General features: G+C 64.2%; 7 protein-coding genes across 7 annotated transcripts; 4 read left to right on the forward strand and 3 right to left on the reverse strand.

Moving 5' to 3' along the window:
- Positions 1-1,792: 1,792 nt before the first annotated feature.
- On the forward strand, positions 1,793-3,265 carry EMIHUDRAFT_204958 (hypothetical protein; the record flags this gene model as incomplete). The annotated part of the gene is made up of 2 exons (XM_005779437.1): positions 1,793-2,902; positions 3,110-3,265. The coding sequence occupies 2 exons, from the start codon at positions 1,793-1,795 to the stop codon at positions 3,263-3,265; spliced, it is 1,266 nt and encodes a 421-aa protein (XP_005779494.1).
- Positions 3,266-5,874: 2,609 nt separating this feature from the next.
- On the forward strand, positions 5,875-9,681 carry EMIHUDRAFT_100245 (hypothetical protein; the record flags this gene model as incomplete). Its single annotated transcript, XM_005779438.1, has 4 exons — positions 5,875-7,476; positions 7,760-8,050; positions 8,166-8,237; positions 9,256-9,681. The coding sequence occupies 4 exons, from the start codon at positions 5,875-5,877 to the stop codon at positions 9,679-9,681; spliced, it is 2,391 nt and encodes a 796-aa protein (XP_005779495.1).
- Positions 9,682-9,839: 158 nt separating this feature from the next.
- EMIHUDRAFT_204961 (hypothetical protein) lies at positions 9,840-10,293 on the reverse strand (the record flags this gene model as incomplete). Its single annotated transcript, XM_005779439.1, has 2 exons — positions 9,840-9,987; positions 10,070-10,293. 2 exons carry the CDS (start codon positions 10,291-10,293, stop codon positions 9,840-9,842), a joined length of 372 nt encoding a protein of 123 aa, XP_005779496.1.
- A 65-nt stretch (positions 10,294-10,358) lies between these two features.
- Positions 10,359-11,708, reverse strand: EMIHUDRAFT_204962 (hypothetical protein; the record flags this gene model as incomplete). Its single annotated transcript, XM_005779440.1, has 1 exon — positions 10,359-11,708. One exon carries the CDS (start codon positions 11,706-11,708, stop codon positions 10,359-10,361), a length of 1,350 nt encoding a protein of 449 aa, XP_005779497.1.
- Positions 11,709-12,434: 726 nt separating this feature from the next.
- Positions 12,435-16,720, forward strand: EMIHUDRAFT_450135 (hypothetical protein). The gene is made up of 3 exons (XM_005779441.1): positions 12,435-13,577; positions 13,610-13,673; positions 16,458-16,720. Exon 1 carries the CDS (start codon positions 12,462-12,464, stop codon positions 13,539-13,541), a length of 1,080 nt encoding a protein of 359 aa, XP_005779498.1. The 5' UTR covers positions 12,435-12,461; the 3' UTR covers positions 13,542-13,577; positions 13,610-13,673; positions 16,458-16,720.
- An 882-nt stretch (positions 16,721-17,602) lies between these two features.
- EMIHUDRAFT_434937 (hypothetical protein) lies at positions 17,603-19,593 on the forward strand. Its single transcript, XM_005779442.1, has one exon. The coding sequence runs from the start codon at positions 17,628-17,630 to the stop codon at positions 19,347-19,349; it is 1,722 nt and encodes a 573-aa protein (XP_005779499.1). The 5' UTR covers positions 17,603-17,627; the 3' UTR covers positions 19,350-19,593.
- A 391-nt stretch (positions 19,594-19,984) lies between these two features.
- On the reverse strand, positions 19,985-20,414 carry EMIHUDRAFT_309985 (hypothetical protein; the record flags this gene model as incomplete). The annotated part of the gene is made up of 2 exons (XM_005779443.1): positions 19,985-20,221; positions 20,262-20,414. 2 exons carry the CDS (start codon positions 20,412-20,414, stop codon positions 19,985-19,987), a joined length of 390 nt encoding a protein of 129 aa, XP_005779500.1.
- Between the last annotated feature and the right edge of the window lie 817 nt (positions 20,415-21,231).

A 21,231-nucleotide genomic window follows, 5' to 3' on the forward strand; every position in this document is an offset into this window, starting at 1 on the left:
CACTCCCCTACCCCCAATGGAGCCGAACCCGGGCGTGACGTCGGAGATCGTCGGAGATCGAACCGTGACACGCCCCCATACCCCCTGCGTCACGCTAAGTTCTAATTGCAGTGTCACGCATGAACAGGGACCCCGAAATGCTCCGTGCCAGAGACCTCGGTCATAGACGCATACAGAGACGCGAGAGGGGGTTACGTGAAGCTATCTACGCTGCAGCCGTTACGATCCAGAAATACGCGCGCCGCAGGTGGGATGGGCTTGCTCACGCTATGCGGAGGCTGCGGAGGCTGCTGCGGCACCTGTTTAAGGCTCTGATGCGACCGGACGTACGCCATTTGAGTCTTCGCTGCTTCCGAGCCCTTCGGGGGGCCGCGGTAGGTGTACGGCCGCTTCCCAGTCGTTGAGGTCGCTGGAGTAGCCGCTTGAGTACGAGCTGGCGCTCCCCTCCTCTGCATCGCTGTCCTCTGCTTCAGAAGAAGTAAAATCCGAGCCCGAGAGCGCGGCGTCGACCTCCTCAGGGGGGACGTCCGCGAAGTAGCCCTTCTCACTGAGCAGCCACTTCAGAGTGGCGCGGTTCGGGTCGTAGCCGCGCACGGTCGGGTCGGTCTCCACTACGTACTGCTCCCAGTAGGTCTTCGTGGGCTTCCGCTCCCGCTTCCCAGTGACGATGTTTGCCCTCGTGAGCTCGACGCGGCTCATTGTACGTGTTTTCTAACAGCTTTAGAAAAGGTATGCTCATCTTCCTTGGCCCCTACGCCCCCTACGAGCGGCAGCTCGCTCTGACACCCTTCACGGACAACACGACGGTCACCACAGGCCCCCCTCTCCCACCCGACGACCCGGATGGCTGGATCTTCTTTGCCATGCTCGCAGTGTGCATGCACCTCGTCGCGCCCCATGTGTTATTCTAAATAAAAAGAAAATGCCCTTCAAGCAACTCTCACTGCGGAAGGAGGACGCGGTCTTGAAGCCAGACGACCCCCCCGAGCCGATCAAAATTTTTTTCATAACGCGTGCCAAGCCGCAGCAAGGGTATCTGGGCTCTCAGAACACATGTACTCTGCTGCACTTCAACGCAGATGGGGACTCTGCGCAGACTTACGACGGGGACACCGAGGGCTGTGTGATTCAGGTGTACGGAAACAACATCACTATGCCGGGAAATGAAACTACCCGTAGCTACGTGCAGCAGGTCAAGCCTGATGGGTTCTCGTACTACACACGATCTGGGAAGCGCATATGAGGCACCAGTTTTCTGGAGAGCTCAGCAGCTGCGGCCGCGGTGGCAGAGTCGGCCGCGGTTCGAGCGAGCAGCTTTCGCGGCTGTGCTACTACAAATGAAGCTACCAGCTAGCCTTCTGGGGCCCTACAGCCATATGCCTACAGCGTCTGGGTGGGGGTGGCCGCCGCCGTTTGTGCCGCCGCTGCCTGCGCCTGCGCCGCCATCTGCGCTCCCCAGGCGGCCGCCGCTGCCGGCGTGATCACGCCGTAGGAGGGGGGCAGCTGCGTCGCCGACGGCACGGTAGACGCGCGCCGCGCCACTGGCAGCTCGAGCGCAGAGTACCTGCGAGTCCTGCGCCAGCTCTCGATGAGTCAGCGCAGCAACGGGGTCTTCATCAACGACCCCAAGGGCCTCTTTATCCTCCGGTGGTACCGTGAGGTGAAGGGTGACGGGACCCCCGCAGACGGCCCGCGCTACCAGAACAGAGTCAACAGAACTCTTACCATCACAGCTCAGCTGTGAGCGCTGTCAGAGCGGTGTTACCTCTGGGCCACCCAAACCGCCACGCCCATGTTGCGCGCCGGCCCACTTTTGACTCTCATCGTGCTCGTCCGGGGCTCGGCCGCCGCGAGCGGCCCCACTCCCACTCTCATCGCGGGCGACGCCCGCGGCTCGGACTCCGTCCAGCACGCCGACATCCAACTCGACGTGACAGATGGGAGAGGTCGCGCGCTGCTGGCGCCTCCTACATTCGGCACGCTGATTGGACGCAAGGCCGGCCAGACGATGCAGATCTTTGCGTACTCGAGCGACACGTCCACGAACGGGAAGTACGGCACGCTCATCGACGCGGACACCGCCCTTCGCTGGCTCACAGTCGAGGTCGCCTTCGCCAACGGCGAGATCGAGAGCGTCGCCGCCGAGTACGGCCTCACTGCGACTATCGCCACAAACAAGAAGTCTGTCAGCGTCAGCGACCTGACTGGCTCGGGCGACACCTACCCCGCCGGCCTCGCCATGACTGTCACCTTCACCCCCGAGACGGACATGAGCAGCGTGTTCATCGACTTCTCGTCGAGCACTACGTCTACCGCGGTCCTCCACAAAGACTTTTCCGCGCACCCCACCGTCTCCGTCTCGTGGACCTCGACGCCCCGTGTGGCGACCGTCGTGCAGGACAAGAGCAACAACCTCTACCTGTTCGCCTCTCCCAACACGCCCACCGACGGCCGGGCCTCGACCATCGAGATTGCGCTCACGGACGCCTTTGCCAAGAGCGACATCACCTCCCTTCTCAAAGGCATGACGCCGCAAGTTGGCAGCGGCTTTTTTGGTCTCGGCTTCCTCGACGGCGTGTCGAAGCTCCCCGACGGCGAGGCGATCGCTGTCACGTCTCGGCCCCTCCTGGACATCGATGTGGACTCCCGGAGGGACGCGGTCGTCGCGTCTCCCGCCGCCCCGGCATTCGACGCGCTCATCTTTGTCATCGGGGCGGCCTTCTTTGACCCGTGCGGCACGTGCAACGCAATCGTCAAAAAGACTGGCAATTGGCCCGTATCGTACGGAAGCCTGTGCCTGCCTGGCGACCCGACGAAAACCTACAAGGACGGCCCCAAATCCACCGACGACCTCGTCCAGGAGACCACCGAGTGCTACACGGACATTGCAGACGAGAGTCCGGTGCGCCGCTGCGTCTCTTACGAGGCTGGCACCTACGATCCCAATACTGACCGAGCGACGTGCCTGGTGCTGCCCCCGTCGACGCCCCCTGTGTTTCCGTCGCCGCCACCGCCAAAACTGCAACCGCCGCCGCCGTCCGGCTCGCCCTCGCCGCCGCCCCTCTCGCCCTCGCCGCCGCCCCCCTCCACTCCGGTGTCGGCACTCGAGGCGGAGGCCCGCGGCGGAGGCAGCGCGGGAACGTGGGTCGGCGTCACTATCGGCCTCGTCCTCGCGCTGGCCCTGGCCGGGCTACTGCTGAGGGCGCGGAAGCCGCGGTACCCCCCCCTCAAGGGCGCGGAAGCCGACAGTGGCCTTGAATCATGACATCTAATGAGGGAGATCTGCGACTGCAAAAGCCGTAACGAGGCAAATCCTGCGGCGCCGTGACCCGACTGAAGGCTTGCGTACGCTGTGTGTGGGGCGGTAGGCTATTGCTCCAGAGAATGCCAGGCTGCCCACTGGCGTGAGCACAGACGCCTCATCTGCAATGTGCAAATCACTGCGGTGAAAGAATAGGTGGGCTTGGAGGGAGAAACTAGAGAGGAAACGAGAGGGTGCTGCAGGGAAACAAATAGACGGGGGGCGCGAAGAAACTCGGGTACAGCCTAAGGTATCGTCGCTTCATTGCGAGTGCCGCTTCTTGTGCTCTGCTTTGTTGTGTGTTTACTGTATGAACGGCAACTCGACGTTTATCGTGTGTACCGCTTACTATAACGAGTCGGGGCAGAGTACAGACAGGAAGGAAGGAGAGGTACAGACTGAGGGTCACTACGGTGGAAGCTCGAGGGGTGCATCCGGCACCAACTTGATTCCCGGATCGGCGTCTCCCCCTCCCCCTATGTGCCGCCACCCCCCTCCAATCCGTAATTCCGTAAAATCGCGCAAAAAGCGCCCTAATCGAGCTGGAGAGCGGCCCCCAGCCGCATGGGAGCGTGCCCCAGCTAGCAGGAGGCGTTAGACGTACTTTTCGGCGTGAACAAGGACTTTCGGCGACGTCCGTTCCCTTGGACACGTCGACACATGGCACCGACGCAGCTCAGCATTGTGCTGGAGCGCATGCTCAACGAACTCGGGATAGCCGACCTCAGCACGTTCGAGGCTGTGTGTCACATTTGGGCGCGGCGGACGCTGGAATCCAGGGCATCTCTCATGTCTCAAGTGTGTACGTAGAAAAGAATCTAATGAGCACAACTCTCTCTCACAGCAGACAGGCTCGACACGGTCGGAAAAACTGTCCGCTATGGACCAGGCAATCTGACCTCTTGCGTCACAAAAGGGGGCTCATCTTCCAAAATCTGTCGGTGCATGCATGGGGGCGAACTTGCGCGTTGCCGCACTCACGCGACCCGGGCGGACGTGCCCTCTTAGGCAGCCTCGGCGGCAGGGCCTTATTGCCCATCTTCGGTACTCCCTTGTTATTCGGTTGCGTTGCCCGCCTTCTTGAAGCAGGCGGCGCCCGTCAGCCACAGGAAGAGGAGCGCGCTCAGGGTGAGGACGGCCAGGACAGCGAAGACGATGCCAATGGTGCAGCCGACGCCGCAGCCGCCGCCGCCACCGCCGCCGTCCCCAGGAAGTTCAACCCTGGGGGCTTGCACGATCGCTTCGACCGTGAGACCGGCGGTGGAAATGCCATCCGCCACAAACTGAGCGACGAGAGCCTCGCTCCTGGAGGGTCGCCGTGTTCTCGAGGATGCCGTTTGCCCCCGAGAGCGCGCTCACCGCCTCGTTGGATGCGGCCTCGACCTCAAAGACGTCTTGACCGTGACGATCACGGAGCCAGGTGAGATCGTGAGGGCGACCGCCGACGTTGGGCACATCGGCCCCCGCAGCGAGCACGGCCTTGATCGCCGCCTGCTCGTCCGGGCCAAGGTCTTCGACTCCGCCGGCAAGCGAGAAGGAGGTGACCAAAGTCGCAGCAGGCGGCGGCGATGCTGAGGGTGGCGACGACGGTGATGCCGAGGGTAGCGTGATATCATTTTCCGGTTGAAAAGTTTTTGGATTACGTGCCAAAGCATTCATAGAATTTATTTTTTGTATCTGTGTTAGTGCCAGTGCAGTGTTTGCGAGTGGGTTTTGGCCGACCGTGGCGAATGCGTGCCTGGGGTGGCTGGCTGGCGGCGGCAGCCACGTGCGCACGCCCGAGGTCTGCCGTTCGATCGAGCCGCATCTGCTGAGCGGGATGGGAACGCTGGCGACATTGTCTGGTCCTTTGGCGTGGCGGGCTTTGGGATTGCGGCCGCGTACCTCACGCAGGGTGCCGAGGCGGTCTCGTTTGACGACTGAGAGTCGGAGTCGGAGTGCTTCTCCGACGACGCCGAGCCGCGGAGAAGCAAGGTCGCGCGAGCTGCAGCCGGCCCAGCGAGGACGACGCGTGGATCAAGGACGACCCGTTCATCGACGATCCATTCCTAGTAAATGAGACACCAAGAAAGAGGTATCAGGCTTCGGGGCCGAGCTATGAAGTGCGATCAACCCCCCATGGCTTGGGCAGCCCTTTCTTTCTAGTCATATTCTAGATTCTAGTTGATGAATTGAGACTCGTCCCAGTGGACGTGTCCGATTTCCGACGTCCCCCCTCGTCCCTGTCAAAGTGTGCGTGACGTCCGAACCTTTGTCATAGGCTAGAGAGTAGAGACGCTGGGATACATGAGTGAGCACGGAGCAGGCCTCTCCCTCCCGGCCCTACTTGGTTTGCCGGCTTTGCTTCTACTTGGAACCGCCGCATATACGCGTCCGCATCGTAGCTGCTAGTTAGATAGAAAGGTCGATGTGCTTCTTTCTTTCTTCATAATCAAAAAGAAAAACATCGTGTTGCCGCGCCTTGGCTTTGGCCGTTGTTGTCGGGGTCCAGCTGGCTCCTCGTCCGGCCTCGCCCTCCATTTACAGGCCTCGGCTGTCGACACCCATCGACGCAGTCGAGCCAGGGCCCTTCGATGCAGTCCTTCATCGACTCTTACGCGGAGATTGGCGAACGCGCCGAGCTCCTGCACAGTCACGCCATTCGGTGGCAGGCGGCGCTGGAGGACGCGGTCTCGCCATGCATGGATGCTGCAAGTCAGACGGCGCCTCTCGAGCGGAGAAATGCCTGCTGCCAGTGTGGCGACGGCTCGGCGGTGGGCGGATTGCCGTCGGCGGTCGCAGCCGAAGCCGCGGCGACAGCTGCAGCAGGGCGCGCGGCGGCGGCGGCACGATCTGAAGCTGCTGCGCTGCGGCTGCAGGGCGCTGCCCTGCGTCGCGCCGCGAGCGAGGCGCGTGCTGCCCTGGCGGCCGATCGGGCGGCGGCGACGCTGCAGACAGCGGCGCGCAGAGAGCGCCTCAACCTCACGAAGCGGGAGGCTGCGGCCGCCAGGGCGGCGGAGGAGCGGGAAGCCGCCGCCGCGAGGACGGCGGAGGAGCGACTAGCAGCGGCGGAGGAGCGGGTGGCTGCTGCGGCACTGGCGGCAGAGGAGAGGGAGGCTGCAGTCGCCAGGCTGGCGGCGGAGGAGCGGGAAGCCGCCGCCACCGCAGGCGTCCGCTGCGAGACGCTCGAGGCGGCGCTTCTGATGAGCGTGGTGCGGTCGCGGCGGGAGCGCGCTGCGTGCAGGCTGCAGGCCGCTGTCCGCGCGTGCCGCGCGAACTGGGCCGTGCTCGGTTTGGCCGAGGCGGCACGCGCTGCGGCGGAGTCTTCGGCTACAGCGCAAGAGTCTGCAGCGTGCCTCGTGTCCGCCGCGGTGGGCCGGTCCGCCGCAGCGGAGACGGTGGCGGCGAGCGCCCTGGCACAAGCCTCGGGCGCCGAGGCGGCTGCTGAGGCGGCTGAGCAGCGACTGGCGGCGGCGGAGGAGCGGATTGCTGCGGCGGTGGCGGCGGCAGCGGAGAAGGAGGCTGCAGTCGCTAGGGCGGCGGAGGAGCGGGAAGCCGCCGCGGCGAGGACGGCGGAGGAGCGACTAGCGGCGGTGGAGGAGCAGGCTGCTGCGGCGGTGGCGGCGGCGGAGGAGAGGGAGGCTGCAGTCGCTAGGGCGGCGGAGGAGCGGGAAGCCGCCGCGGCGAGGACGGCGGAGGAGCGACTAGCGGCGGTGGAGGAGCAGGCTGCTGCGGCGGTGGCGGCGGCGGAGGAGAGGGAGGCTGCAGTCGCTAGGGCGGCGGAGGAGCGGGCTGCTGCTGCGGCGGCAGCGAGCTGCCGGGAGGGGGAGCAAGCAGAGGTGGCGTTGGCGGCGGCGCGGGCCGAGGCGGAAGCAGCTGCGGCGCGAGAGGCGGAGCGAGTGGCCGCGGCGGTGGCCGCTGCGGAGCAGGCCACGCTGGGGGCGCGGAAGCGCGCGGCGGCGGCAGAAGCCGAGCTGGCCGAGGCTCGCGCGGGGTCGCATTGCGCTCGAGTCGAGGCGTCCGCGTTGCGGCTGGCACTCGGGCGTGTGACGCGCGCGGCGGCGGCGCTCAGGCTGCAGGGCGCGTGGCGGCGAGTCGCGAGGCGGCGGCCGTCGGTGGTGGCCGTGGCGTGCGAGGCGTCAATCGAGGACGGGCCTGGACAAGCCCAGGCTGGCTCCACGACCGCGGCGGCGGCGGTGGACGCGGCGGCCCGGCCGGTTGCAACGAGTGGCACGTCCTGCTCGCCGCCCGCGTCGCCGCGAGCAAGGGCACACCTGCGCGCCCTGCTCTCGCAGGCCGCCGCCAGCCACACAGCCACCCCCACGTGCTCACCCACCACGCGCACCGGACGCGTCCGCTCCAGCCGCCGCGGGGCGCTCCTAGCCTCTCCTCGGGTGGGGAGCTGTGGGGGGAGAGCCCACAAATGCCGCCCCACCACACCAGCGCGCGGAGAGGGCCCCCCTTTGCCTCCCCCCGCAGGCCGCCGCGGCGAGCCCCGGCGAGGTGCGGCGAGCCCTCGACTGCGTCCGCCTCGCAGAGGAGGGGATAGAGCCGGCGCACGCGCCGCTTGCAGCATGCGCCGCCGCGGCCGTCTGCGCCGCGAGCGACCAGGGCGTCGGGGGGTGTCCGCTTCGAGAGGCGCTGCCTCAGAGCGAGCCTGCGCCGCTGGAGCCCGAGTGGCTGACGCAGGCGTCGGACGAGCTGCGCGCCTCGCCGGTGCTTTCCTCAGGCACGGGCGAGGCTGCGGCGGCGCTGGGCGCGGTAGCGGAGGTGGAGCCGTTGGCGGTCGAGGCGATGGAGGCGCAGGCGGAGGCGGCGGCCGCGGCGAGGGGGCGAGACGCACTCGCGGCGCAATTAACTAATTAATTGACTATTTATTAATTAGGCGAGGGGGCGAGACGCACTCACGGCGCTCGCGTCCGAGGTGGTGGCGGTGCGCGAGGAGGCAGAGGCGGAGGTGGGACGCGGCGAGGGGCCGAAGCCGGCCACGTCCACGACACGTCCGTGACATGTCCGTGGCACATCCAGGTGGACGCGGCGAGGGCCGAGGCGGCGTCACTCGCCCTCGAGCTCGACTTGTGTCGCGTCGAGCTCGGGAGCGCCCGAAGGCGGCGCGGCGGCGCGGTTGCTGCCCTGGCCAGGACACGTCCATGACTTGTCCGAGGCATGTCCGACAGACGCGCCGACGCGGCGTCGCGTCACGCCGCGGTCGCCTCGTCGCGCGCCTCGCCGCGCGGGCGGTCGGTGCCCCCTTCGCCGCTCTCGTGCTGTCCGGCGGCGGGTGCGCTCTCGTGCTCCTCTCCGGCGGCGGCGGCGCTCTCACACTCTTTGGCGGCCAAGGCGGCTTCGCCCGCGTCGGCGGCAAGGCAGCCTTCCGACGGCCTGCCCGCACGAGGCGCGAGGCACTCGCCCGTTCGCCTCTTTGACGACTCGGACCGCCCCCACCGCGCCCGGAAGGGCAGTGCCCAGCCTGACCAGCCGCTCTTCGTGCCCCGCCGCACTCCCCGCACGACGTGCTCCGCCTCTGGTCCCGGGATCCTCCGCGACACGACGACGGTGACGCGACGCCACCTCCTGAGCGCAGTCGGCTGTGAGGATCCTACAGGCGTCTCCCCGCCTGCGTCGAGCGGCGATGCCGCCGGTCGCGGCCCAGCAGCGACGCCGCTGACCGCCATCGAGCCCCGCCGCCGCGGCTGCCCTCCCGCGGCGTCGCAAGGCGTGGCCTTCCCGTCCCTCTCTCCGGCCACGTCGCTCCCCGCCCCTTCCCCGGGCGCGGCGCTCTCCACGACCGAGGGGGCGGCCGAGGGCGAGGAGGCGCCTCCACGTCCAGCGCCCATGGACATGCCGATGAGCCCAAAGGCAAGGCACGCCAAGCCGGCGGCGGAGGAGCGGCTGCTGCAGCAGCGGGTCGCCTCAGACCGCCCTCGCGCCGCCAGTCCCTCAGTCACACCGTTACTTTGAGCCGCTCCTATCAGGTCGCATCTGTTGAGGCGGTGCTTCACGGGGTGAGGCACGCGGTGGCGCGCTCGCTGCGGAGCGTCAACGCCGCCGCGGGGCGGCCCTCACGCGCCAGCTGGAGCGGCGCGGCGCGCGGTGTCGACGCGGCGCGCGACGATGTTGCAGCGATGACGGCCGCGTGCGAGGAGTGGGCGGCCGTCCTCTGCCAGCGGCCGACGACCGCCGATGTTGGCGCCGAGCCAAGCGGGCCCGTTCGGTCGGAGCCGGCGCGGGGTATCGGCCTCGCCGTGAAGGGGGCCGAGGCCGGCGCTGGCGCGCAGGCAGCCGGCACGACCGACGAGGTGCTCTGGGGCCACCTGTTCGAGCGCGCCAGGGCGTTGCAGCACGCAATGCGCACGCTCTCGGCAGAGGTGGATGCGCTTTGCGAGGAACGGGGCACGTGAGAAAGAAAAGCGTGTGTTTGTTCACACCATGCAGTGCAAAAAATCTCCGGGGCCGCGCCGCGAATAACAATATGTTATCTGCGACGAGATAGAAAAGCCTAAAGCGCACACGCCCCAACGGCTCGCGACGGGCACAACACGATCAGCTACGTATCTCCCTACTTGCCTCGCTCGGCGTTGTGCTCCTTGATTCGCTTCTTGCTGTACCCGCGCAGCAGCAGCCGCTGCTCGAAGTACCCGAGCGAGTCGACCCCGTCCCTCTCCGCCCTCTCCAGCAGCTCCTCAAACGGCGGATTCGGCTGATGTCTGCGCGGCGGGAGGCGGGACGGGCAGCGTGAGCGCGAGAGGGTGGGTGCAAGCTCCTTCCGGTGATGCAGCGGTCACACACATTGTCCACAGCCAGTCCGGATACTCCGAGTCGGGCAGGATCGGCGGGTCCGCGCCGTCCTTCAGTATGTTGGCGCCTCGCACGACGCCGCTCCCCGACGGTGGAGGCGGCGGCGCAGCACCCGCCTTCTCGGGCGCCTTGGCCTTCTTGGCCAGTGCGCGCACGAGGCGGCCGTCGCCCAGCACAACGCGACGAGCACTCCAAGCTCGGCTCGGCGCGAGCATTCTTAAAAAAGAAATCGCCGGAGCATGGCGGGAGTGTCGGGTAGAAGAGTGGGCGATCGCCGTGCTCAGCAGGCCACCTCTGGTGTGAACTCGGGGTAGGTGCCCTTGTACACCGCGTCAAACTTAGGATGGCTCGCACGCTGCTCGCGGATCCACTGCTGCATGGCGGCGACGTCCATGTGCGGCGCGTTCGGCCCGCCGTACTTGGGTGCCCACTCCTCGTAGGCAGGCCGTGCCTTGCACGCGTCCCACCACTTTGCCGCCACCGGGAAGTGAGGCAGCAGCTCATCCAGCCACAGCGTGATCGAGGCGCGCTGGAAGAAGGGAACGATCGACACGTCGGCCAAGGAGAAGGCGCCACAGAGGAAGGGGCCACCACTCGCGTCGAGCTGGCTCTCCATGTGGGTGAGGTGAGACTCAATGCCCTTGCGCAGACTGTGCCACACGTTGTGCTGGACGAACGGATTGTCGTTGTGCTTTGGGCCGATGGTGAGCACCGCGTCCTCGTAGACTCGCACCCCGAAGTAGCCGAGCAGCAAGTTGGCCATCGCCAGCTCGCGGCCCGTGAAGACGAGCCTCGCGAGCTCGCCCTTGCTGCGGATCGCCTCGTCCCAGAGGAACATCGGGATCGATATCCACGGGAAGCACGTACCGAGACTGTCAAAGATGTGATCTACGGCGTCGTCCCCCACAAAGAATCCCTCCATCGCGCCGATGTGGAGCCATTCGTCGATGAGCTGCTTCTGACCCGCTGGGTAGAGGCCGCGCGCGGACCGCTCGCCGATGAATTTGACCTGCTCTGTCGAGTCGTACACGGGGTGGCCCTCGTGGACGAGCACGGGCAGCGTTCCGCTCGGGTTGATGGTGAGGAAGGGCTTCTTCTTCGTCTCAAAGTCGCCGTCGTGCGTCAGCGCGATATGCTTGTACACGAACGGCAACCCCGCCTCGGCCAGCGCCACCTTGGTCTTGAGCGAGTTGGCCGAGACCTCGTTGTAGTAGAACTCGAGGTCGGTCGGCGAGCAGCCCGCCTCGGTCAGGTCGATATCAGGATGGTAGCCCGGCACGGTCGTACCCTTTGCCGCACGGTCCTCCCGCGTCACGTAGCGCGGGTCAACTTTTTCGATCTGTGCCTCGATCTCCATGACGCTTCGCTCAATGACGGCCTTGGACACGGCCTTGAGCCTCGAACCTAGCGGGCCCAGCTTCTCCGACAGCGCCGCCACCTTGGCCCCGGCAGTCATCTTGAGGCCTGCCGCCCGCGCCTCCACCTCATGCTTGAGTTCAGCGGCCTTCTCTTTGAGCTCTGGAAGGTACTCCTCGACGCCGTGCAGCACCTCGGCAGCCTTCTCTTTGAGCTCTGGCAGGGCAGCGCCTCGTGATGCAGCCGCAGAGGCGGCGGCATTCGCCGCCGACATCACGCAAGAGGGAGCGTGACCCTGGACGGCGATCGGCCCGGGGGACGCGCGACTAGCATAATTTCTTTTAACGCATTTCAGGAGAGAGAGGGAGAGGGGGGGGGGGGGAGAGAGAGAGAGAGAGAGAGAGAGAGAGAGAGAGAGAGAGAGAGAGAGAGAGAGAGAGAGAGAGAAGAGTTGTTGTTGTTGTCGGAACAGTCGAGAACGGACTCATCAAACTGTTTTACTCAGGCGTTGTGCGATTCTAAAAGGCTCACCCCGTCCGCGGAACGACAAACCCAAGTACAAAAGACCGGGTTTATCTCTCAAAACGTCCTCCCCAACCGTCACCCGGCCCTTCTCTCCGCTCGCGTGCTTTTATGTTGACATGCGGGCCCATCCGCGGGGTGCACGCGTGCAGGCTGAACAACGGGCTCGCGCTCGCCCGCCCGGCCCGCAGCCAAGGCGCGGCGCGAGAAGAGAGACAGAGAGAGAGCTTTTAGCAATAACATTTAAAATCTTGCCGCACACGCCCCCTCGCCCGACGGCGACGCGGCGCGCCACCCCCGGCGCCACCCCCGCCCGGTAGGTGTGTATGAACCCCCGCCCGACCTCGCGTCTACTTGGGTTTGTCCGCGACACATCGCGGGAAGATACAGGCCCTTTTCTCGCGGCGGCACGGGGTGCCCATCCAATATCACCCCGCCGGGGCGTGAAAACAAGCCGAGACTTTCCCTCGTCCTTACACGCGCTCCCACCTGCCTTTGCCCATATATGTCACAGCCCAGCGTCGCTCGCCCCTCCAAAAGCTACGTCGAGGCCGCGAGGCTGAAGCATCCTCAGACGATGAGCCGAGAAGAAGCCACGCGACCCGCCAAGGGCAACACTCCGCTCGGGCTTCCCGTGTGCCTCGTGCCGTGTCGGCCGACTCCTTGCACTGCCGGGAGCTGGTGCCGCACCGACCTCAGCGGAGCGATCACGTCAGTCTGGCCGCAGGGCTTCGGGTGGTACAGTCCCAAGCCATCTCAGAAGAGCGTCAGCGAGATCGCGGCGAAGCTTCGCCCCTACGAGTGGACGGCAGCCCAGCCGCCGCCCGGCGCCGCGTTCGTGCAGGGCAGCGGCGTGCAAATGATGGACGCGATGTATGAGGCCACCAAGGCTGGCTCTGGGCAGGTTCCATCAAAGCTGCGCGGCGTCTTCTGGATGCAGGGGAATGGCGTCGGGGAGGAGCTTGTCACTCTCCAGTTTGGTGAGTGGGATGCCTCCCAGCGCACGCTGCTCACGCCGCTCGCGCCCTTCTCGTGGGGTTGGCCGAATGGCAAGCCCACGGACGCGCCCTTTGGAGGCCGCATGTACACGCCCGGGCTCATCGAGGGTGGCGCGCGGACGCTGCTCAACGAGGCTGGTGTCACCATCCTCACCACACCCGGGACGGCTGCGTATCAGTTCTCGGCGGAGCCCGCCCAAGGGACTTTGTCGTCGGCGAGGTTGGATGTCTTTGTCGGCAACTCGCGCGTCTCGATCCTCAATGGGTGGGGGTACGGTTTCTATGGCATGACGGGGACCCTGCGCGCGGCCTGGCTCTGCTGCGCGCCCTGCTGCTGGCCTCTCTCGCAGGCGTTCACGCTCGACGAGCTCGAGGACGGCAACCCTGCCCTCAACGGCGAGGCCTGGCACCGCGGCATCAGGTGGGGGTGCTGTGGCGTGACCTGCGTGCCCTTTGGCGGGTACACCCTTCTCAAGGTGATAGACGGCGAGGGGAGGCCGACGCGGCACCACGCCGATTTCGTGGAGTACATTGGGGATGTGCCGGTCTGGACGTGGGCGGGCAACGCCACGTCGGGGTACGAGTAGCTATTCCCGACCGGAGGGAGCTTCGTTGTACAATTCTGTAGGAAGTGAATGCGAAGATTTGGGGGGGGCGAGCGGCAAGCATTGAGGGGGACGGCGGAAGGCGGGGCCAATTCGAGCGCGGCGGTCTGTCGACGGCACGAATTTGGGATGGGACACCTTCGGGACCCGGCTGCGTGCTACTTGGATAGCACGCTTTCGGAGTACCGACGGCTAAGGCCGAGGCAGAAAAGGTTTCTGTTTTTTCTCCGCTTTTCTTCACAGGATTTTCCTGTGAAGAGAGACGAGAGAAACAGATCTTTCAAACTCGAGGTGTCGAACCACCAGCCCGACGCTCACTACCAGAGAACATCTTTAGAACAGCAAGAGCTCGGACGCGAGAGAATCGATCACTCCGCTCTTACCTCACAGCCCACACGCACACCGTGACAGAGCCAGCCAGTCACTGCACGCCTCTGAAATCAATTACCCCAGCGGATGAACGGTACAACAGTCAGCACTTCTCTACACGAGTCGGCTCACAAACTCGACAACCTGAGAGACAGGCATCTGGAGCACCAATGTAGGGAGTACGGTACTTGCTCACACTGCACGCGAGCGTAGTGCGTGGTAGATACGGTCGCCGTGGAAGCACGTGTTGTCAATCTTGACAAAGTTCAGATTTCCACGCGCTGTGGTGACCCAGTTCGCCACCTTGCTGTTGATGTCCGACTCCTCATTATCGGGAACCAAGCCGGCGTTATCCCCTTGGTCCTTGGCGAAATCGAGGAAACACTGCGTCTTATCCCATTGCGTCTTCCACCAGCTGCTGGCATCGCTACCTGCACAGAGTACTGCCAGCGGGTTCTGCCACATTGCCTGAACCTCCTGCAGCTTGTCCGCGTCCGGCCCGCCGACCGGCTTTGTCGCCGTGCTGTCCATGTACGCTCGGAGGGCGTCCCAGCCTTTTGTCAAAGTTAACGTTTCATCGAAGTTGTCCTCGACGACATCCGCTGTCACCACCATGACGTTGCCACCACCCGGCAGCCTCGACAGTTCCATAGCCTGCGCCACCGTCAAACCCCTCAGCTCGTCCCCGTCCTGGACCACGTAGTTGATCCCGGCGCTCCTGAGGCTGGCAAGGGCCTGATCCGTCGTGGACACTCTACACTTGATCTTTGGGAAGGTGACCGATCGGCAGCTGTCGTCCATGACGGCCTTCAGAACAATCAGGTCTTCCGCGCCTGCACAGCCGGTCTGTTGCTTGCTCCTGTCGTTTGCCCATTGCACGATCGAGCGGAGGGACTCGTCCACATCCATGTGGATTGGCACCGGCCCGTGGCTAAACATGAACTTGTACCCGTGCACGGCGCCCAGCCCGATCGGCACCTGCTGCGTGAAGCGAAGGTCCAGCGACCTCGCCCCGCACGTCAACTGGCCGGCAAAATCCACGCGCTGGGTGATCGTCCACTGGAGAACGAGTTGGCTGATACCAGGAACCCCAACGCAGTGGGGATTTGTCACGCCGCCCCACCCCGGGTCGCAGATGTACCCCGTCGCCGCATCGTGGCTCTGCACGAGCGGCCACTCCAGCAGGCGCGTGGTATTGAGCGTACTCCCGGCCTTCATCTTCTGGCAAGTGCTATGACCGGTGGAGCCCCCCAAGATATCTCCATTCACCGGCGCGTCATCAATGATTGGGTATCGCAGTGGGTTTCCACGCGTTGGCTTACCGTTGGCTGACACGCACTGGACCTCGGATAGGACGTCCTTCAAACGCCGGCGAGCTCCGTTGCCACCTGAATCCGCGTAGCCGTCGCAGCATGGCACAGTCGGATCAGAGTCACATACGGCGTTGAAGATGCCGGTGTATGTCGCCGGGATTGACGAGAGGTGCTCCTCGCCAGCCGCGTCGTTGCACTCGTTGTCGTTGAGCTCCGAGCCGCACGCGCACGCATCGACGCAGAAGCGCTGCACGCCTGCCACCTCCGACCTGGCCGGCTCATCGTACTCAGCGAGATCGGCCGCACACAAACCAAAGCCGCGGGCCGTCATGCAGCAGGGCCATCCAACGCACTTGAGACGATTCGCGAATGGCGCAAACATCGGTCCGCGCTCCGGCGGGACGGTCTCGTTGACGGCCTATGCGGATACGAGGGCAACGGTTCGTAGAATAGGCAAAGGTCCAGAGGTAAAGGTAAGGTGAGCTAAACTTCTCCATGCACGGTGGCGTGGCAAGGGTTAGCACCAAATGCTGAGCCGCAGTGCACCGTGAGGGAAGCCGCGCGGTCGGGCTCGGACTCGGTCTCCACCTGCAGCGCGATCGCAACTGGCACCACGGCAGAGGTTGCAAAGAGTGCGGTTGCACCGTTGAGAAGGAGCATCATGATGAAGCCGAGACGGCACGGACCGCACGTCGGCATCTTCTGAGGGCAGGGTGGCAGAGGGATGAGACGGTGGACCAATTTTGTCGGAGCTGTGCCGATCACAAGCTGGGCGGGGAGGCCGTATGGCCCGGCGTGAGCGAAGCAGGCAGCTGGGGGTATGTGAGCAACGGAACACTGGCGTCATGGAGCGCGAACGGTCCTGCCCGCAGCTTGGACGGCAGACCGGCGGCAAGCACTGCGTGCTCGCGTGCAAGAATGGGCGGCGCGGGGGCGGCGGGGCGGCGCCTTGCGAGACGATTCGTTCGGGGCGCGTCGGCAGCAGGTGGGCGTGTTCTCGATCAAAGCTGGGCACACAGATGCAACTCTTTCAGTATGTGGCTCTTCGTCCTTTTTGCGCGCGCGCGGGTGAGTGAGTGACACACACACACACACACTTTGCGTGGGGTGGTGGGGTGGGGTACCTCGAGAGGGTGGTGGGGAGGGGAACGGAAGTCGGCGGTCAGACAGACGGCGCTTCGAGATGATGGGGACCTCCCTGCGTGCGATGCTCTCTCTCTCTTGCGGCGACGCGTCAGGGGGCTGCTCCGGCCGGGCGGGCGGGCGCCTGAGGCCTGAGGTGCATGGGCGACTTCGTGGTAGGAGAGAGCAGGGCTGCGGGCTCACGTGGCGCACGCGTCGCCGCACGCGCCGAGCGTACGCTAGAGTAACGGAGGCTCAGCACACAGGCGGCTCACTGTCAGAGGGAGACGACACGGAGGCGGAGTGGCATGAGGACTGCGGCGAGGGGTAATTCTCTGTTTCTTTTTTGCACTACACGGGCAAGGGACCTGTGTAAGTGCCAGTGCGTGCCAGTCCCGAGTGCCGAGAGAGAGTCCTTCTTTCAGTCCCGTGCCCAGTGCAGTCAGTGTTGTGCGAGTGGCACTAACACAGGCAGGTTGGCCTGTACGAGGGTTTCCGGCAACCCAGAGGGAAACCAGAGGGTCCCCAGCACTTTGCGTTTCCGGAAGTTTCCAGGGAAACCAGAGGGTGTTTGGTGCTCCATTCTGTTTCTCTCGAGTTTCCCTCGGGAAACTCGCGAGTTTCCCTGAGTCTGAGAGCTGGTCTGGGGCAAAATCTGGGGCAAAATTGAGGAAATCGGCACGATACCCAGGTATTTTCCAGGTATACCGGGGTTTTCCAGGTATACCCGCAAAATACCCGGTATTTTGCCGATTTTGGCCCCAAAACAGCCTCAGACACGGCTCAGAGCCCCCCCAAAATGACGAATTCCACGGAGTTTCCCCGGGGTTTCCCGAGGAAACTACAGGGTGTTGTAGGGAAACGAGCAGGAAACACGGAAAGGAAACCAGGTAGGGTGCGAGAGGAAACCCTCGTACAGGCCAACAGGCAGGCCCCGCCCGTGCCCAGTGTTGTGAAGAGACAGAGCGTGCCGTCGTGGTCAAAACGGCGGCGCAAATTCTTTTTCGCGCGCCAGTCCCGTCCCCGTGTTGACTGTTGTGAAAGAAAGAAAGAGAAGACGGCAACAGACAACGTACCCAAGGGAGGGGTGGGAGGACGGCACGCCGCCACGCACACAGCGATTTTAAAATACTTGGGTGACGAGCTCAAAATGACGAGCTGAACAATCACGGTTTCGTTGATTTCGGAATTAGGGGGGTCCTCTGGTGTGTTCGATTTTGGAAGGATCGAGAGTCCGAGCCGCCCTGTCCTTGCCCCTTTTGCCATGTCCCTTTGCTGCCTCTGCACTCGCCCCGATGAGGAGCGAGTGTCGGGGCGCCTGCCACACCCGTCTGTTTGTCGCCCGCTGGCCGTCCTTGTCTGCGTTTCGTGCGAGCAGGGCTTGATCCAAGAGCGTGGCGCACGACGCCGCATTTCTGACGGCGCACCCGAGCCGTCTCACTGGAGCGGGCCGCAGGTGCCCTCCGCTGGCCTGTGGCAGGTGGGGATCCCTGCTGGTGGCGACCTCCTCGACGAGTTCACGGGCCGCGCCATGCCCTCGCCGAAAGAGGAAGGCCACTTGACGCTCGGATCAAACGCCGCAGCTGACGAGCAGTTGCAGGCGTGCAAGAAGAAGCGCTCCCGCGGGGCGTTCGAGGGTGTGGCCGGCGAGGGTGGTGAGACACACGAGGAGGCTGGCAACGAGGAAGAGGTGACGGACATCAAGGTTTACAACAACGAGAAGGAGGAGGTGGCAAGGGAGCCCGGGCTCGGCGACGCGGCTTCCACGCAGCGCAAGCAGCACAAGCAGGCGTACAAGAGCAAATTCAAGGTGGGTGATCCGGTCATGCACAAGTTCAAGGAGGGTGAGGGGATGCGCTACCACAGGGGTGTGATCAAGAGCATCAAGCTTGTGACTGAGGGAGGAAAGTGCCCGGGGATTGAGCACTGCATCGAGTTTGACGACGGGGAAACCATCCACGACATGAAGGGGAGCGAGCTCGAGGCCTACAAGGCAAGCAAGGTGAAGTACAAGAAAATCAAGGTGAAGAAAACTGTTGCGGGCAAGGTACTGATGGACAAACGCGCCGCAACTCAGTCATCTTCTCTTCCCCCTCTGCCAGCGCTGGTCCCCTGCACCACGTTTGACAGCGAGTCAGACTCGGAGATGGAGGGTACATTGTCCTCGCATGCCACTTCCCTGCATCGGCGAACGAGCCGGCGTGTCATGCACATCCATCCGGAGCAGAGGGCGGCGCTTGCACGGGCCAAGCAGTACGGGCAAGAGGTGCTCGGCCGGCGCTTGAGCATCTACTGGCCACCGGAGAAGATGTGGTTCCGAGGGTGCATCAAGGACTTCTCCGTGATTGACGAGACTCACTATGTCGTCTATGATGACGGCGACGCACAGTGGGAGGCCCTTGGGAACTCTGAGGCGCTCAGCCACCTGCAGTGGGAACAGGAGGGAACGCCTCGCTGCGGCAAGCCAGAACCCATGGTCAAGATTGAGCCGGAGGACCTTGAGCCGGAGGAAGTGTGCCCGCAGCACTCCTTGCCCGTCCCCTCGCGCAATGAGGCCCCCTCGCGCAATGAGGCCGACCTCAATGCTGCCAACGTGCTCATGAGCCTGCACATCCCACGGCTGCAAGAGAGCCACCTGGACGAGGCGAAGAGCACCGTTGATTCGGTCAAGATCTCTGACCTAGTAGGCTGCAGCCTCCTAACCGGTACTCCACAGCTCATCCCCTCTGACCTGCCTGAGGCGCAGGTTGACCACAAGTGGGTCCAGACTCTGCTGGAGCACGCGTGCGACCCGTCCGACCTGCTCTGGCTGTACAACAAGTGGGGTGCGCGGCACAGCCGACAGGGGCTCCAGGAGGTCAAGCTGCGGCATGCTTCCACCGACAAGGCACATACGCTCGGTGACGCCGAGGCGATCGAGTACCTCCGAGACCTTGTGGGCCCCAAGGAGTACAACCGCCTTTGTTGGATGAGCCGCACGAACTAAACTCTTCTGCCCACGACAACGCAGCAGAGACAGAACATCGGCTCGTAAGCTGACCAGAGCAAGCCGAGCCTCACACCTGGTGGAGTGGGGGGGGGGGGGGAGCTGACAGATGACGGCTTGAGTACTTGGAGCACTTGGAGTGCAGTCGGTAACCTCACATCCAGGGCCGGGGAGCTAAGAAGCGTACCCAACGGGCCGGATGATCGGCATCGGGCTACCTACGGGCTAGAGAGCCCTGACCCCTAAGTAAGGGGGGGTGCGCGTTCGCAGGGAAAGGGCTGTAAAGTAAAACACGGGTGCCCGAGGGTTAGCTCTGCGCTCCGGGTTTCCCCTAGCAGCGGAACGCCCCCTCTACTGTGGGTCTACTCGGGGCTACTCGCAGAGTGTGGGTAAACGAAAGTACCGTATTCGGTACTATCAAGAAAGACACCGAAAAAAGTCGGCGCGGCAGTCCACGACGAGCCAGCCTGCTGCCGGCTCGCACGGCAGCCTCTTCCTATGGACCAGCCTCGACTTCCATACAGTCAACATTTTGTCGCTGCGTGCTCGTGGTGAGCTGTGGCGGCGGTCGAAGTTCGCCCAGATTCGGTGACGAGCGCCGGACGATAGTACCGCCTCTGTTCGCCCTGTGCATGTCAGGCCAGGCTGCAGCAGGGCACTACCAACGTGCTGCCCTGTTGCAGCCTGACTTTGCCCACTGTGCACAGTCGCCAGAGCACCACCACCGCCCGGCATCGTGTCACGGCGAGCTCCTTCTGCGCCCGCTCGCGAGGCTCTCGCGCTGGCACACTTTGGCCATCTGCTGCTCGCGTTCGGCGAGCTCTTCTCCGCACTCCTGCCACGGTGCCGTCACCACACACCTTCTGGCTGGCCTGAGCCGCGCGGGGTCGCCGGCGGGGGCAACGCGTCGACCTCTCTCTCTGGTGCACCACGGGCCGCAACGGCCTGCGAGCAGCGTGCGCGAGGAGGCAGTGTGCCGGCACAGTCGAGCCGGAGCATCGGGTTCTTGATGCTTCTGGGGTCAAGTTTGACCTTATGTGGTATAATATGCAACAATACATACATCGAGATCTCTGCGGGACACCAGTAGATTTGTTGAGTGGAGATCGTAGATGCCGATCAGAGATCTTCCACACACAGCATCTCTCACAAAACTCAGAGATCTTTAACTGAAGATAGAGATCTTGAGCTGCCGCCATCGGCACCTCGAGATCTCAGGCCGGAGACGGAGATGTTGACTTCGCGCCAAAGGCGCCTCGAGAATCGTGTGGCCGACTGGAGATTGCAAAATGGCGCGAAAAGAGGGTGGAGATCCGCTTGAAGGTGTGAAAGGAAAAGAGCATCCCCTTGGAAGGACATCGATCCCCCCCTGACACGCCTCCCCCACGAGATTGGAGATTGGAGATCGGAGATGAAGATCGGAGAACGCGCCTCCTTGTTATGAGCGCGCCGCGATGGAGCTCACCTCGTTAGTCTCTGGCATGACCGAGTTCGCCGCGAACCTGTATCCTCTAAAGACCGAGGAGGAGCTCGTGGCGCTCCTGAGCGGCATGCACCACTTCCCACCTGGCGTGCCTGAGCGTGCCCGTCGCGTCCATGGGCGGCTGCCCGCCGGGTCGGCACTCTGCTCCTCTGACGTCGGCGTGCTGATTGACCGGCTCGACACGGAGGGAGGCCTTGACGGGTTGTACAAGCATCTCGCGCACACCAAGGAGGACCTACATTTCGTTCCGAGCACCAACACGGAGGCCGCGGAGCAGGCGTGTCGAGCCGCCCTCTCGGCCTGCACGCGTTGCCCCCTTGTCACATGTACAACATGCACTCAAATCCGCCTGATAGGCCTTCGTCTTTCTCGCTCGCTCGAAGCACATCTTCCGCACAC

The sequence above is a fragment of the Emiliania huxleyi genome (genome assembly GCF_000372725.1).
Source record: "Emiliania huxleyi CCMP1516 unplaced genomic scaffold EMIHUscaffold_23, whole genome shotgun sequence".
Taxonomy (NCBI): domain Eukaryota; phylum Haptophyta; order Isochrysidales; family Noelaerhabdaceae; genus Emiliania; species Emiliania huxleyi.

Excerpts from the sequence above, each read along its gene's own strand:
- EMIHUDRAFT_450135 (XM_005779441.1), top strand. The coding sequence starts at position 12,462 with ATGTCACAGCCCAGCGTCGCTCGCCCCTCCAAAAGCTACGTCGAGGCC.
- EMIHUDRAFT_434937 (XM_005779442.1), top strand. The coding sequence starts at position 17,628 with ATGTCCCTTTGCTGCCTCTGCACTCGCCCCGATGAGGAGCGAGTGTCG.